Source organism: Leucopleurus acutus (genome assembly GCF_964270905.1).
Source record: "Leucopleurus acutus genome assembly, chromosome: 5".
NCBI classification, from domain to species: domain Eukaryota; kingdom Metazoa; phylum Chordata; class Mammalia; order Artiodactyla; family Delphinidae; genus Leucopleurus; species Leucopleurus acutus.
The window spans coordinates 18,931,639-18,945,509 of NC_139147.1; the positions used below are offsets into that span (position 1 = coordinate 18,931,639).

Consider the following 13,871-nt stretch of genomic DNA (forward strand, 5'->3'; position numbering starts at 1 on the left):
AAATTGATAAACCATTAGTCAGCCTCTTCAAGAAAAAAAAGAAGACTCAAATCAACAGAATTAGAAATGAAGAAGCATGTCAGAAATGAACTGACACTGCAGAAATACAAAGGATCATGAGAGATTACTACAAGCAACTATATGCCAATAAAATGGACAACCTGGAAGAAATAGACAAATTCTTAGAAAAGCACAACCTTCCAAGACTGAACCAGGAAGAAATAGAAAATATAAACAGACCAATCACAAGGACTGAAATTGAAACTGATTAAAAATCTTCCAACAAACAAAAGCCCAGGACCAGATGGCTTCACAGGCGAATTCTATCAAGCATTTAGAGAAAAGCTAACAACTATCCTTCTCAAACTCTTCCAAAATATAGCAGAGGGAGGAACACTCCCAAACTCATTCTCTGAGGTCACCATCACCCTGATACCAAAACAAGACAAAGATGTCACAAAGAAAGAAAACTACAGGCTAATATCACTGATGAACGTAGATGCAAAAATCCTCAACAAAATACTAGCAAACAGAATCTAACAGCACATTAAAAGGATCATACACCATGATCAAGTGGGGTTTATCCCAGGAATGCAAGGATTCTTCAATATATGCAAATCAATCAATAAGATACACCATATTGCCAAACTGAAGAATAAAAACTATATAATCAACTCAATAGATGCAGAAAAAGCTTTTGAGAAAATTAAACACACATTTATGATAAAAACCCTCCAGAAAGTAGGCATAGAGGGAACTTTTCTCAGCATAATAAAGGCTATATGTGACAAACCCACAGCCAACATTGTTCTCAATGGTGAAAATTGAAACCATTTCCACTAAGATCAGGAACAAGACAAGGTTGCCCACTCTCACCACTATTATTCAACATTGTTTTGGAAGTTTTAGCCACAGCAATCAGAGAAGAAAAAGAAATAAAAGGAATAAAAATCAGAAGAGAAGAAGTAAATCTGTCACTGTTTGCAGATGACATGATGCTATACATAGAGAATCCTAAACATGCTACCAGAAAACTACTAGAGCTAATCAATGAATTTGGTAAAGTAGCAGGATACAAAATTAATGCACAGAAATCTCTTGCATCCCTATACACCAGTGATGAAAAATCTGAAAGCGAAGTTAAGGAAACACTTTCATTTACCACTGCAACAAAAAGAATAAAATACCTAGAAATAAATCTATCTAAGGAGACAAAAGACCTGTATGCAGAAAATTATAAGACACTGATGAAAGAAATTAAAGATGATACAAAAGATGGAGAGATATACCATGTTCTTGGATTGGAAGAATCTACATTGTGAAAATGACTATATTTCCATAGCAATCTACAGATTCCATGCAATCCCTATGAAACTACCACTGGCATTTTTTACAGAATGAGAACAAAAAATTTCACAATTTGTATGGAAACACAAAAGACCCCGAAAAGCCAAAGCAATCTTGAGAAAGAAAAGCAGAGCTGGAGGAATCAGGCTCCCTGACTTCAGACTATACTACAAAGCTACAGTAATCAAGACAATATGGTACTGGCACAAAAACAGAAATATAGATCAATGAAACAGGAAAGAAAGCTCAGAGATAAACCCACACACATATGGTCACCTTATCTTTGATAAAGGAGGCAAGAATATACAATGGAGAAAAGACAGCCTCTTCAATAAGTGGTGCTGGGAAAACTGGACAGGTACATGTAAAAGTATGAAATTAGAACACTCTCTAATACCATACACAAAAATACACTCAAAATGGAGTAAAGTCCTAAATGTCAGGCCAGACACTATAAAACTTTTAGAGGAAAACATAGGCAGAACACTCTATGACGTAAATCACAGAAAGATTCTTTTTGATCCACCTTCTAGAGAAATGGAAATAAAAACAAAGATAAACAAATGGGACCTAATGAAACTTCAAAGCTTTTGCACAGCAAAGGAAACCATAAACAAGACCAAAAGGCAACCCTCAGAATGGGAGAAAATATTTGCCAATGAAGCAATGCACAAAGTATTAATCTCCAAAATATACAAGCAGCTCATGCAGCTCAATAACAAAAAAACAAACAACCCAATCCAAACATGGGCAGAAGACCCAAATAGACATTTCTCCAAAGAAGATACACAGATTGCCAACGAACACATGAAAGGATGCTCAACATCACTAATCATTAAAGAAATGCAAATCCAAACTACAATGAGTTATCACCTCACACCGGACAGAATGGCCATCACAAAAAAAATCTACAAATAATAAATGCTGGAGACAGTGTGGAGAAAAGGGAACACTCTTGCACTGCTGGTGGGAATGTAAATTGATACAGCCACTATGGAGAACAGTATGGAGGTTCCTTAAAAAATTAAAAATAGAACTACCATATGACCCAGCAATCCCACTACTGGGCATATACCCTGAGAAAATCATAATTCAAAAAGAGTCATGTACCAAAATGTTCATTGCAGCTCTATTTACAATAGCCAGGACATGGAATCAACCTACGTGTCCATTGACAGATTAATGGATAAAGAAGATGTGGCACATATATACAATAGAATATTACTCAGCCATAAAAAGAAACGAAATTGAGTTATTTGTAGTGAGGAGGATGGACCGAGAGTCTGTCATACAGAGTGAAGTAAGTCAGAAAGAGAAAAACAAATACTGTATTCTAACACATATATATGGAATCTAGAAAAAAAATGGTTATGACGAGCCTAGGGGCAGGATGGGAATAAAGATGCAGACCTACCAGAGAATGGACTTGAGGACACAGGGATGGGGAAGGGTAAGCTGGGACAAAGTGAGAGAGTGACATGGACATATATACACTACCAAATGTAAAATTGACATCTAGTGGGAAGCAGCCACATTGCACAGGGAGATCAGCTTGGTGCTTTGTGACCACCTAGAGGGGTGGGATGGGGAGGGTGGGAGGGAGGGAGACGCAAGAGGGAAGAGATATGGGGATATGTGTATATGTATAGCTGAGTCACTTTGTTATAAAGCAGAAACTAACACACCATTGTAAAGCAATTATACTCCAATAAAGATGTTAAAAAAAAAAAGAATTGAAGCCAGTGAAAACAGAGAAATCTAAACACATTCATTGTTAATTTCGTTCTGGATATTTTCTATTCTTTACAGTCTTGTTACACTGAGTGTCATCCCAGACTAGTAGCATTAGCATCCTCTGGGAGCTTGTCAGAAATGTAGAATCTCAGGTGCCACCGCAGACCTAATGAATTGGAATCTATATTTTAACAGGATCACCAGGTGGCTCATTCACAAATTAAAAGCTGAGAACAAATGAACAGAGCATCGCACACTGCTGAGTTCGATGCTTTCAAAAAATGAAGAAGTGTTTATAATACATTAGTTCTATTGAAAAGAGCATTTCGTTTGTATTGACAAGTCCTGTAGTCAAGAAGTAACTTAAATGTATCCATGTATTACACACTAACTGGTTCTAGATTCCTTAAATAAAATAATTTACTAATATTCAGTGCCCTAAACTGATAGATTTATTAAAAGCTTATTTATTTTTGGTATTAGATTTTATCAATTTTGAAAATATCTGCAAAGTTGCATTTGATTAGTTTTTATTTTGTCTTAATAATATGTATTAAATGCTTTCCTTGAAGAACAATAAAAAGTATCAATGGATGTGTAATATTAAGGATCACAGGGTGTTTAGTCTTATATTCAGAAAATTACATTTTATCATTTTTTCACATTTCAGCATTTCATGTGGGCATTTTTCTGTTTATACTAATTTCTTTCAAACATCTTTAAATTTTTTTTTTATTTTAAATTTTCAGCATTTTCAGGATTTCAATGAATTCTAAAGTAGGTATAATTTAGTTTGTTATTTCTAATAACTTAGAGTCAAAATTTAGTATGTGACACAGCTGATTTCTGTCATTTCTGGGGTCATTTTAAATCAAATTTTATGATTAAGGTATATCAATCTAGAGTAGTAACATGGTACATTTAGTAATGCCTTCTGAGAATGCTCACTTCCTTTCTTCTACTTTGAAAAGTTCTTCCCTAGCATGTTAAAATTTTTTGCAAACTATTGAGTCATTCATTTATCTAAACTGCTGTTTGTTAGAAACAAAAAAATTATCAGTATTTCATAAAATGTCTACATCATATAAAGTTTACAGCAAAATGTATTAAATGTGATAGCTTCAACAGAAAAATAAATAAAATCAAAATGCCACAGATAATCTTATGCCCTTCACTTTTTCAAACGTAAACCATTGGTATTAGTTGCTGTGTGTTCATAATGAGATTTGGAGTCAATCAGTGCAACAACCTAAATTCCATTTAGGAGAAAATACTTGAATGCAAAATTGTTTCTACAATGTTAGTTCTCAGACTGATTTTAAAAGGCATATAAAAATCAAATATATTATGGAAAAGAATTAAGCATTGAAGTGGTGAAAAACTGTTTTCCCTGTGTCTCCTATTTACTGAAATATGAGCATGCACTTTACTACCATGGTATGTTTCTTAAAAAAGAAAAAAAAATCCACACAAATTTTATTGTTTTCATGTCAGAAAGAGAAAATATTTCAATATATATTTTTAGAATCAAAAAATTGACATAATTACCCTATCAAGTGGATAAAAATATGTGATCAATATTTCTAATATTTTTTTATAAGGAATGTGGTGTGAGACCAATTTTTCTTTTTCTTTTTTAAATATTTATTTTATTTATTTACTTATTTATTTGGTTGTGCAGGGTCTTAGTTGCGGCAGCCAGGCTCCTTAGTTGCAGCATGCATGTGGGATCTAGTTCCCTGTCTGGGGATCAAACCCAGGCCCCCTGCATTGGGAGCATGGAGCCTTAACCACTGTGCCACCAGGGAAGTCCCTCTGATATTTTTAGGAGTTGTTCCACGTGTGGATGTATTTCTGGTGTATCTGGGGAGGAAGGTGATCTCCGCGTCTTACTCTTCCGCCGTCTTCCCCTCGTCCTCCCCCTCTGATATTTTTAATCAATTTCTTTTTTTTATCTATTTCCCTATGCAATATTGATGCTGACAATAATGTGTTTCAGCAGATCCAAATTTCAATTATATCCTAAAACAACATAGGAAAAAAAGGAGTTCTCAAATATAATACTTATTCTTTATCTATAAAATAAGTGATATAAGATGCCATTCACGATGAATGCAAATCAAAACCACAATGAGGTATTACCTCACACCTATCAGAATGGCAGTTATCTAAAAGACAACAGATAACTGGTGTCGGTGAGGATGTGAAAAAAAGGGAACCCTCGTACACTGTTAGCGGGAATGTAAATTGCTGCAGCCACTGTGGAAAACAGTACGGATGTTCCTTAAAAAATTAAAAATAAGACTACCATACAACCCAGAAATTCTACTTCTGGGTATTTTTCTGAAGAAAACAAAAGCACTAATTCTAAAAGATATCTGCACTCCATGTTCACTGCAGCATTATTTACAATAGTCAAGATGAAGAAGATACACAGTGGAATATTATTCAGCCATAACAAAGAATAAAATCTTGTCATTTGCAACATCGTGGATGGACCTAGAAGGTATTGTGCTAAGTGATCAGAATTAGCCATTATTCATTTAGTCATTCATTCAGCCATTCAACAATATTTTACCATTTTTACAGCATTTTGTCATTTTACAATATTGTATCATTTTATCATTAAATGAGATAAGCACTAATTTCAACAATAGAAAACAGTATTCTTTGGAGGATGATTTTCTTTTCCAGACCTTTGTGCTTGTTTAGTGTTACATAATTGTAAGATGCAATGCTTTCACCTACATGATTCCATTTAATCCACTCCATACACCTGCACTGTAGACAAATGTATCAATTATCCTAGCTTAGACAGGAGGATATGCAAGAGCAGAGAGGCTAAACGACTTGCCCTCAGTTTCATATCTAGTCAGCGGCAAACCTGGGACTATAACCTAGTTCTTCTGGCTCTTTCCTTGACATGCTGCCTTGTATATTCTGTACAGTTAGGTACTCTGTATTTGTTTAATCACTTAATGAATTTCAGACCAACAGGGTAGATATTCACAGCTAAAGAATTTTCTTTAAAATAAAATATCCTCTCCATTTTATAATCTAAGAGCTGAAGACAAGAATCCTACTATGGGGTTCTTAATGCATAACTTTTTCCTTTAATCACTAAGCCAAGCGAACATTCTGGTTCAACTATACAGTAATGTTGATGGATGTACTAATGCAATGTGTACCATATCCTTTTATCCATAAAGTAAAACCAACCACTTTTCCTTTAGTATGGAGAATATAAGAACAATTTTTTTGCATAGATTTCTAAGCAAGTGAATTGAAGAGTTGTTCTATTCCATTCATATATAGTTACTGTTACACCTAAAGATAGCATAGGTGTTAATTGGGTGTTAGTTGTGTCATGAAGTACAGACCCCAAGATCAATTACCTTGTTAGCTGATATCAGAAAATGCTTTCCTCAGATTACAGAGACATTTTCATACACTAGTGACATTGCCATAATCATTCAGTTAAAAGTGATGCTCATCACCTAATGATAAAATATTCTAAAAATCAGTGTGGTCTGCAGATGAGTATCAGTCAGTGAGCTCTTGTTATCTGTCCACAGGGAGATAAGGACAGACATTGAAACTACAGCAATTTGACAGAGTAATCTATGTCTGTTGAACTTGATAAATTTTAAAAAGTGGGTATTTTTGTCTTTCTCATTTCATCTTTCTAGTAATTCAGTTTTTAACTTTACTGAGGTGCAATTTACATAGCCTCATGCTCTCAGTTTTACATTTAATTTTGGCAAATTTGTCCACCCATGTAATTGTAGCATAACGTAGAAGAGGCTCATCACCCCTCAAAATTTTATTGTGCCCAATGCAGAAAATCATCCCCCATCCCCAGCCCTAGGTGACCAGGGATCTGCCTTCTGTTCTTACACTTAAATGTGCCTTTTCTAGGGTTCTTGGTGAAGCAGTAGCTCATTATTTTTTATTGCTGAGTGGTATTTCCATTGCATGAGTATTCCACAGTTTGCTTGTTCAGTCACCTGCTGATGAACATTTGTATTGTTTACAGTTTGGGGCCATTATGAATAAAGCTATAAACGTTAGTGTACAACTCTTTCAGTAGATAAGTTTTATTTCTCTTGAGTAAAAGCCTTGGATTGGAATTGCTGGGTTGTGACAAAAATGTGTTTAACTTTACCAACATAGCGTGCTATTATTTTACATTTTCACCAGCGACATGAATGATTTCCATTTGTTCCATGTCATCACCAGCACTTGGTGTTGTGAGGCATTTAACTTTTAGCAGTTATAAGGAATATTTGGTGGTGCTGAATTGTGATTTTGTGTTTCCCGATGACTGATAATGCTGAGCAGTTTTCCATAGACTTATTGACTATTTGTACATCTTTTGTGAAATGTCTGTTCAAATACTTTGACCGTATATTACTGGATGGTCTTATTAAGAGATCCATATATATCTTTGAAATAAGAACTTTGTAAGATAAGTGTATTGCAAGTATTTTTCCCCAACCTGTGTTTTTGCCTTTTACTTTTGAAGTGTCTTTCAAAGAACAGAGCTTTCAAAAGATTTGAAGTCTATTTTACTGATTTTTTTTCTTTATGATTCTGCTTTATTATCTAAGAAGTCTTTGACTATGCCAAAGTCATGAAAATTTTGTTGTTTTATAAGTTTGAGAGGTTTTAAATTTTTAAATTGAGGTATATTTGATTGACAATATTATATTAGTTTCAAGAAGTTTGAGACTTTTTATGTTTAGGTTGATGATCCATTTTTAGCCATCCAATTTTTATGTGTGATATGAGGTAAGGACTGAGGTTCACTTTTCTCCATAAATATATCCAGTTTTCATAACATTTGTTGAAAAGACTATCCTTTCCCTATTCAGGTACCTTGCACCGTTGTCAAAACCCAATTAGCTATATATGTGTGAGTCTATCTCTGGACTATTCTGTTCACTAGTCCATATCTATCCTTATCTCAATACATCTTGCTGTATAAGAATAGCAAAGCTTTATATAGACAGTGCAAGTTCTCTAATTTTTTTTTTCAAATTATTTTGGCTATTCTGGGTCATTTGCATTTACATACAGATTTTATAATCAGCTTGTTTACAAAAAACACTGCCAGAACTTTGAGTTGATTATGGATTTAGAGACAATCAACATTTACAAAACTGAGTCTTCCAATTGACCATTATAGTATATATCTTTTTTTCCCCACATTTCTTAGCAATTTCTGTGGTTTTCATTGGACCACTCTTACACAAATTTTGCTACATTTTTCCCTAATTACTTCATGCTTTTTAATACTATTGTAAATGGTAGCTTTAAATTTCAATATCCAATTATTTGTTGCTAGCATATAGAAATAACATTGAGTTTTGTATACTGACCTTGTGTCTTATCTCCCTAAACTAATTCTAGCAGATTTTTTTAAAAAAAAATCTATTCTTTAGGATTTTCAACGTATTTGATGTATTCTGAAGTTTTATTTCCTACAATACATATGCCTCTTTTTTTCTTACCTTATTTCCAGGTAGTCTTCAGTATAGTGTTGACTAGAAATGGTGACAGCAGATATTTCTTTGCTTTTCCCCAAATCCTAGATGGAAAACAAACCACTGTGCATGATGCTAGCTGTAGGTTTTTCATACTCTTTATCAAGTTAAGGAAGTTCCCTTCTAATTCTAGTCGGCCCAGAGATTTCATCATGAACGGATGTTGAATTTCACTGTATACTTTTCCTGCATCTACTGAGATGATGTTTTTTTCCCTCTGTATTGTTAATTTGGTGAGTTAATTGAATTTTTAAATTCTCCTAGTAACTGATTTTTTAAAATAAGCTTTAATTGTGGCAAAATACACATACCATAAAATTTATCATCTTACCCATGCCTAAGTGTACAATTCAGTAGTGTTAAGTATATTCATTGCTGGACCAATCTCCAGAACTTTTTCATCATGTAAAACTGAAATTTTCTACCCACTAAACAACTCCCCATTTCCTCCTCCCCACATTAATTCACTTTTTATTTTATAAAAGTTTTAGTCTGTGACAAACTGGAAATAAAATAGTCATCCTTCAGACCACAGAAATTTTAAAAGTCGTGTTCTAAATCAGTTTGCCAGTAGTAAAAATCTTTTTAAACATGTGCTTATTAGCTTGCAAATTAAGCTTTAAAGTTGTACACAAAAAAAGTGTCTTGGGAGAACAAATATACCTCACTAATTTCCTGATGATTTTCATCACTTCAAACTAGATAAAATTAGACAGTGTGAAAAGCAGTTTATTTCACTCAAACTGTTTCTTTTTAAAGCATGTCAGTCAAAATGTGATCACTGCTTGACCATAAACAAAAGCGTAAGTCAGGTTTTTCTCCTGTTCCCTTTGACCCCTCTATACTCTGGTCCTGGTTTCTCAGACAACAGGGAGAGGTCATTTTTCATAATTAAAAACAAAACAAACCAAAAAACCCACAAACTTTACTAAGAATTTCTATTTTAGCGATCATCGACTTGCCTTTTGACAAGTACTCAGTGTTACCTTTCTTCTGTTGCTATTCTGAAACAGTTCGGCTTTGTGGATGGGGTTTTCATTTATTTTCTTAAAAAGACTAAACTCTCTAACACCTAATTTTAGTTCAGTGGAATTTGTTCTTCCCAAATTGATAGTTTTTAAGTAAAGTATATGGGAATTATATACTAGATGTGAACTGTCATATTTTCATCTAACCTAATATCCCAGGAATTTGAGACTATCTGTATGATGGGGAAAAAAATTCTAAAAAACAGAAATATACTGTATAATAGTTTTATTTTTCTCATTTTACTATTTTTACATTTTATGCACAAATATTTTTTATCTGAGTAAAAATAGAAAATAACTGTCTTATGTAAAATTACAAAAAAAAAGCCACAAAGAAATACATAATTGTTGTTATGACAGTACAAGTGTCTTTATTTAAAGAGTAAAAATGTATGCAAAAATCCTCTTCCCTCTTACAAAAGATTGAGAATATTTTTTTCTGGCAGCAAGTGAAATATCACTGAAATATCAATATTTTTATACCCTCTAGATATGAAGACATTAAGTTAGTCACATGTTGTTTTGAAATTATGAATTTTAAAACATTTTTGTGCTATTTCAAAGATACATTAGTTCTTTTTAAAAGGCAGTAGCATAAAATGATGAATATGTAAAACAGCAGACCTCACCTAAAATATTTGGAGGCACAATCCTTTAAAGAAATATCATAGTTGAATTTCACCATTTATTCAGGGGAGAAAAACAACTAAACAATTTTTCCTAATTAACAGACACAGACTGACACAAAAATAAATGTGATGAGTCGATTCATGTGACAATCAACCACAGAGTAATTCTGCCTAATTTGTTGGATTTTCTGATGCCAACACAAATTTCTAAACTTAAGGCCAGCAAGATATGTATGAAAGTTGGCTCAATGAGAATCTCATGTGGAAAAAAAGTTTTAAAACAAAAATGAACACACTTCATTATTTTTGTACTTACATGGTATGGAAGATGGCCAATAATTTTATCTTTCTCCCTTTTGAATATATTGTAAATTCTTCTCTGGAAAATTTATTCATAAAACCAGAGCAAATTATATTTTCTTTCAGAACACAAGTTATCTTTCAACAAAAGAAAAAACTACTTGGCTTCTGATAACTGCAACCTCAATAAGGACAACGGAAATAGTTTATTTATAAGTTGAGACAAAGTAACAGAAGTTTCTTGAGTCAACTGGGGAAATTAATCTCATTACTTATGGTGCATAAAACAATGGTGAGAGGCAAAGAAGAAAAAAGAAACAGCACCTGATCATGTATGAGAACTGCCTCTGTTCAAATGATGAGGAATAAAATAAAAACTGCAAAAGGAAGAAAATGGATAGAATGCGGTTCTTTAAAAAAAAGTATCTGGGGAACACATAAGGAAAAAAGAAATAATAGTTTGATTTTAGGGATCTAGAAGAAATATGGGTGTTCCTTGTCTTAAAAATATATATACATACAGTTGAGACATAACGGAAATCTGTCATCTTGGCTAAAACTTTAACGTGTCTCCCCCAAAGTATTTTAAATCAAAAAGTCAATAATTTTAAGCTCTTGAAAAATATACCAGAAGAGTAAACTTTATTATTATTATTTTAAAACTGTAAGTGACTTGTCAACTTCCCAGGCCGTAAGAGGATGGTGCAAACCTTCTTTTTAGCTGTTATCTGAACTAGAGCTTCTATATATTATTTCATATTGCTATTCTATTCAGATATCCTTGCAATCACAGCATCCAAATTAAACTAATAATTTGTCAGTCTACTCTGTATGTGTTTATAAAAAGGTAAAAATGGAAATTACAAATTTTATTCTTTTTAGATTCTACTGCAGGGTCTTAAAGGACTTAGACATAGACATAATAAAAACGTAAGTGACCTGACATTACATGTTGCAGTCGTACAGCATAACACTTAATATTATGATGTGAGGTTAGCAGAAAAGGAGGTCACAGACGCCCTCCTCTACTCCTTGTTCCTAAGATCCCTGTCCCTATGGTTCTCTCCAAACCACTATTTGCTACTAGTGGCAGCAACTGCTAACAGTGCCTCTTTGACTGCATTAGCATGGCACTTTGCTCCTAGTTAGTCAAAAGTATTGAGCTCTTATTAAGCTGTTTAGAGGGATGGATTTAAAGGCGACGATGAGGGAGAAGATACATAAAGTAATATTTGAGAATCAATCTTCTGCTATAAGAGGATTATTTGCCAGTATCTCATATCATGATTCGTGCGTAATACCTTAAAACAAAAAGAAAAAAAGCAAGGAAACCAAGCACAGCAAGCAAGAAAAAAAGAAAGACATTTCTAGCCATTTCTGTTTAGTGTTGGCTTGTGGTAAGTAAGGAGTTTTACGTATGTAAGAGTTATTTAATTTTTAAAGAATTTTTTAAATGAGTTATCACCTTTTGAAATATCTTTGCTTTGAATATTATGTCTTCATTTATGTGTGTGTACATGTATATATGTATAAGATGGTCAACTGGACATGTATATAGATATCTGTACACTCATATATAATATTCAAAGGAAAAAATTAAATAAATGGGAAGTTTTGTTTTAAGAAAAGACTGCCTACACTGGAGTTCAAAATGTCCTTTTAAAACTATTTGCAAGTAATTTACTAATGTCTTGAAAGGTAAAGTACTACTGACTGATTTAAAGTCTTCACTTCATCAGAAACCCAGGACTTATATAAGCTGCTTTGTATAATAAACCAGCACTACAGGGTAATTAAAAAAAAAAAAAAAGAAAGCCATACCAAACCAAACTAAACCAAACTTTTATTTTCAGGTTGAGGTACACTTTTTCAGTTTTTTAAATCTCTGATAGGGAAAGCAGAGATCATTTGAGAATTTTTGTAATAGTTGGTTTATTAGAATTTAATGCCTCTCTTATAATAATTTAAATTCTTGGCCTGACATTATGAAATAGCTATACAGTAAATCCTTAAAATTGGCTTGAGTAAAGCCAGATTTAAACCTGGATCTCTTTCTTCAGCACTGTTCCTCTGCCAGTCTTCTACTGTCCTTTGCTTGCAAATACATAAATTACTTTAATAACGTGATGCTCTTAGTTTAGTAAATATTAATATTATAATTTTATTTGATATGACTATTTTAGCTCTGCTTGATTAGATGAAACAGGCATACATGCTTCAGCTGTGAAAAATTCCATTTTCTGGTTCTATGTAAAGCAACATCTAAAGCAGCAGAGAGGGGAAACAGTTATATTTTCAAAAAATAGTTAAGTCAGACTGTTTCCTGGAGATACTTTCATTTATTTTTCATCAATAGCTACTGGCTATTTTTGGTTGGGCTAGACATTAATACTGACCAGTTTAGCTTTCTTGACTGTTAACAAACTATCCCACAATGAACCTGCCTAAAGACATTGTGGTGATCGTTTAACATACACATTTTCTAAAATATATGCTCAAAGTAAAAAGATCCAAATTCACAAGAGTATGAAATATTTATAAAAAAATCATGCATCAGATTGTACAGTCTAGAAATAAAAGAAGATTCAAATTCAGTAATAAAGGTAAGAGCAATACTTGCTCTAACATTAAGAAAGACCTTGGACTCCCAAAAGGTCCTGGGCTCAATTATCCTTTTCTGTTTGCAGAGACGCAGTAGCCAGGGCTACTGCTGTGACTGGCTGGGCAATTCCATGGAGTTGCATCTTTGCAAGTTTCTTCTGTTCACATTCTGTGACCAAACGGTTCAACTCTGCTGCACTGTATCCAATAAGAGTCTTCAAGTCACAGACAAACTTGTATACAAATCTCTTGCCTTGAACTTTACAAATCATGTCCCCATCATAATAATACCTTTAAAAAAGAGAAAACACATTAGGACTATATAAAAAAATTTTAAATTTGGACTTCTTGGGAATTTCCTGGTGGTCCAGTGATTAGGACGTGGGCTTTAATGCCGTGAACCCGGGTTCGATCCCCGGTTGCAGAACTAAGACCCCACAGGCTGTGTGGTGCGGCCAAAACCAAAACAAACAAAACAGAAAATAAAATTTGAAACAGAACTACCATACAACCCAGCAATCCCACTACTGGGCATATACCCTGAGAAAACCATAAATCAAAAAGAATCATGTACCACAATGTTCACTGCAGCTCTATTTACAACAGCCAGGACATGGAAGTGTCCACTGACAGATGAATGGATAAAGAAGATGTGGCACATATATACAATGGAATATTACTCAGCC

The 13,871-nt window shown here is 33.5% G+C and overlaps 1 protein-coding gene across 5 annotated transcripts in view; it reads right to left on the bottom strand.

Moving 5' to 3' along the window:
- Positions 1-12,399: 12,399 nt before the first annotated feature.
- Positions 12,400-13,871, bottom strand: part of GABPA (GA binding protein transcription factor subunit alpha) — a 33,742-nt gene continuing 32,270 nt past the window's right edge. For all 5 annotated transcript variants that reach the window (XM_082840190.1, XM_082840191.1, XM_082840194.1 and 2 more), the window contains exon 10: positions 12,400-13,476. In XM_082840190.1, coding sequence (XP_082696316.1) covers positions 13,248-13,476 — 229 coding nt within the window. In that variant the 3' untranslated portion in view covers positions 12,400-13,247. The remainder of the gene's footprint in view (positions 13,477-13,871) is intronic.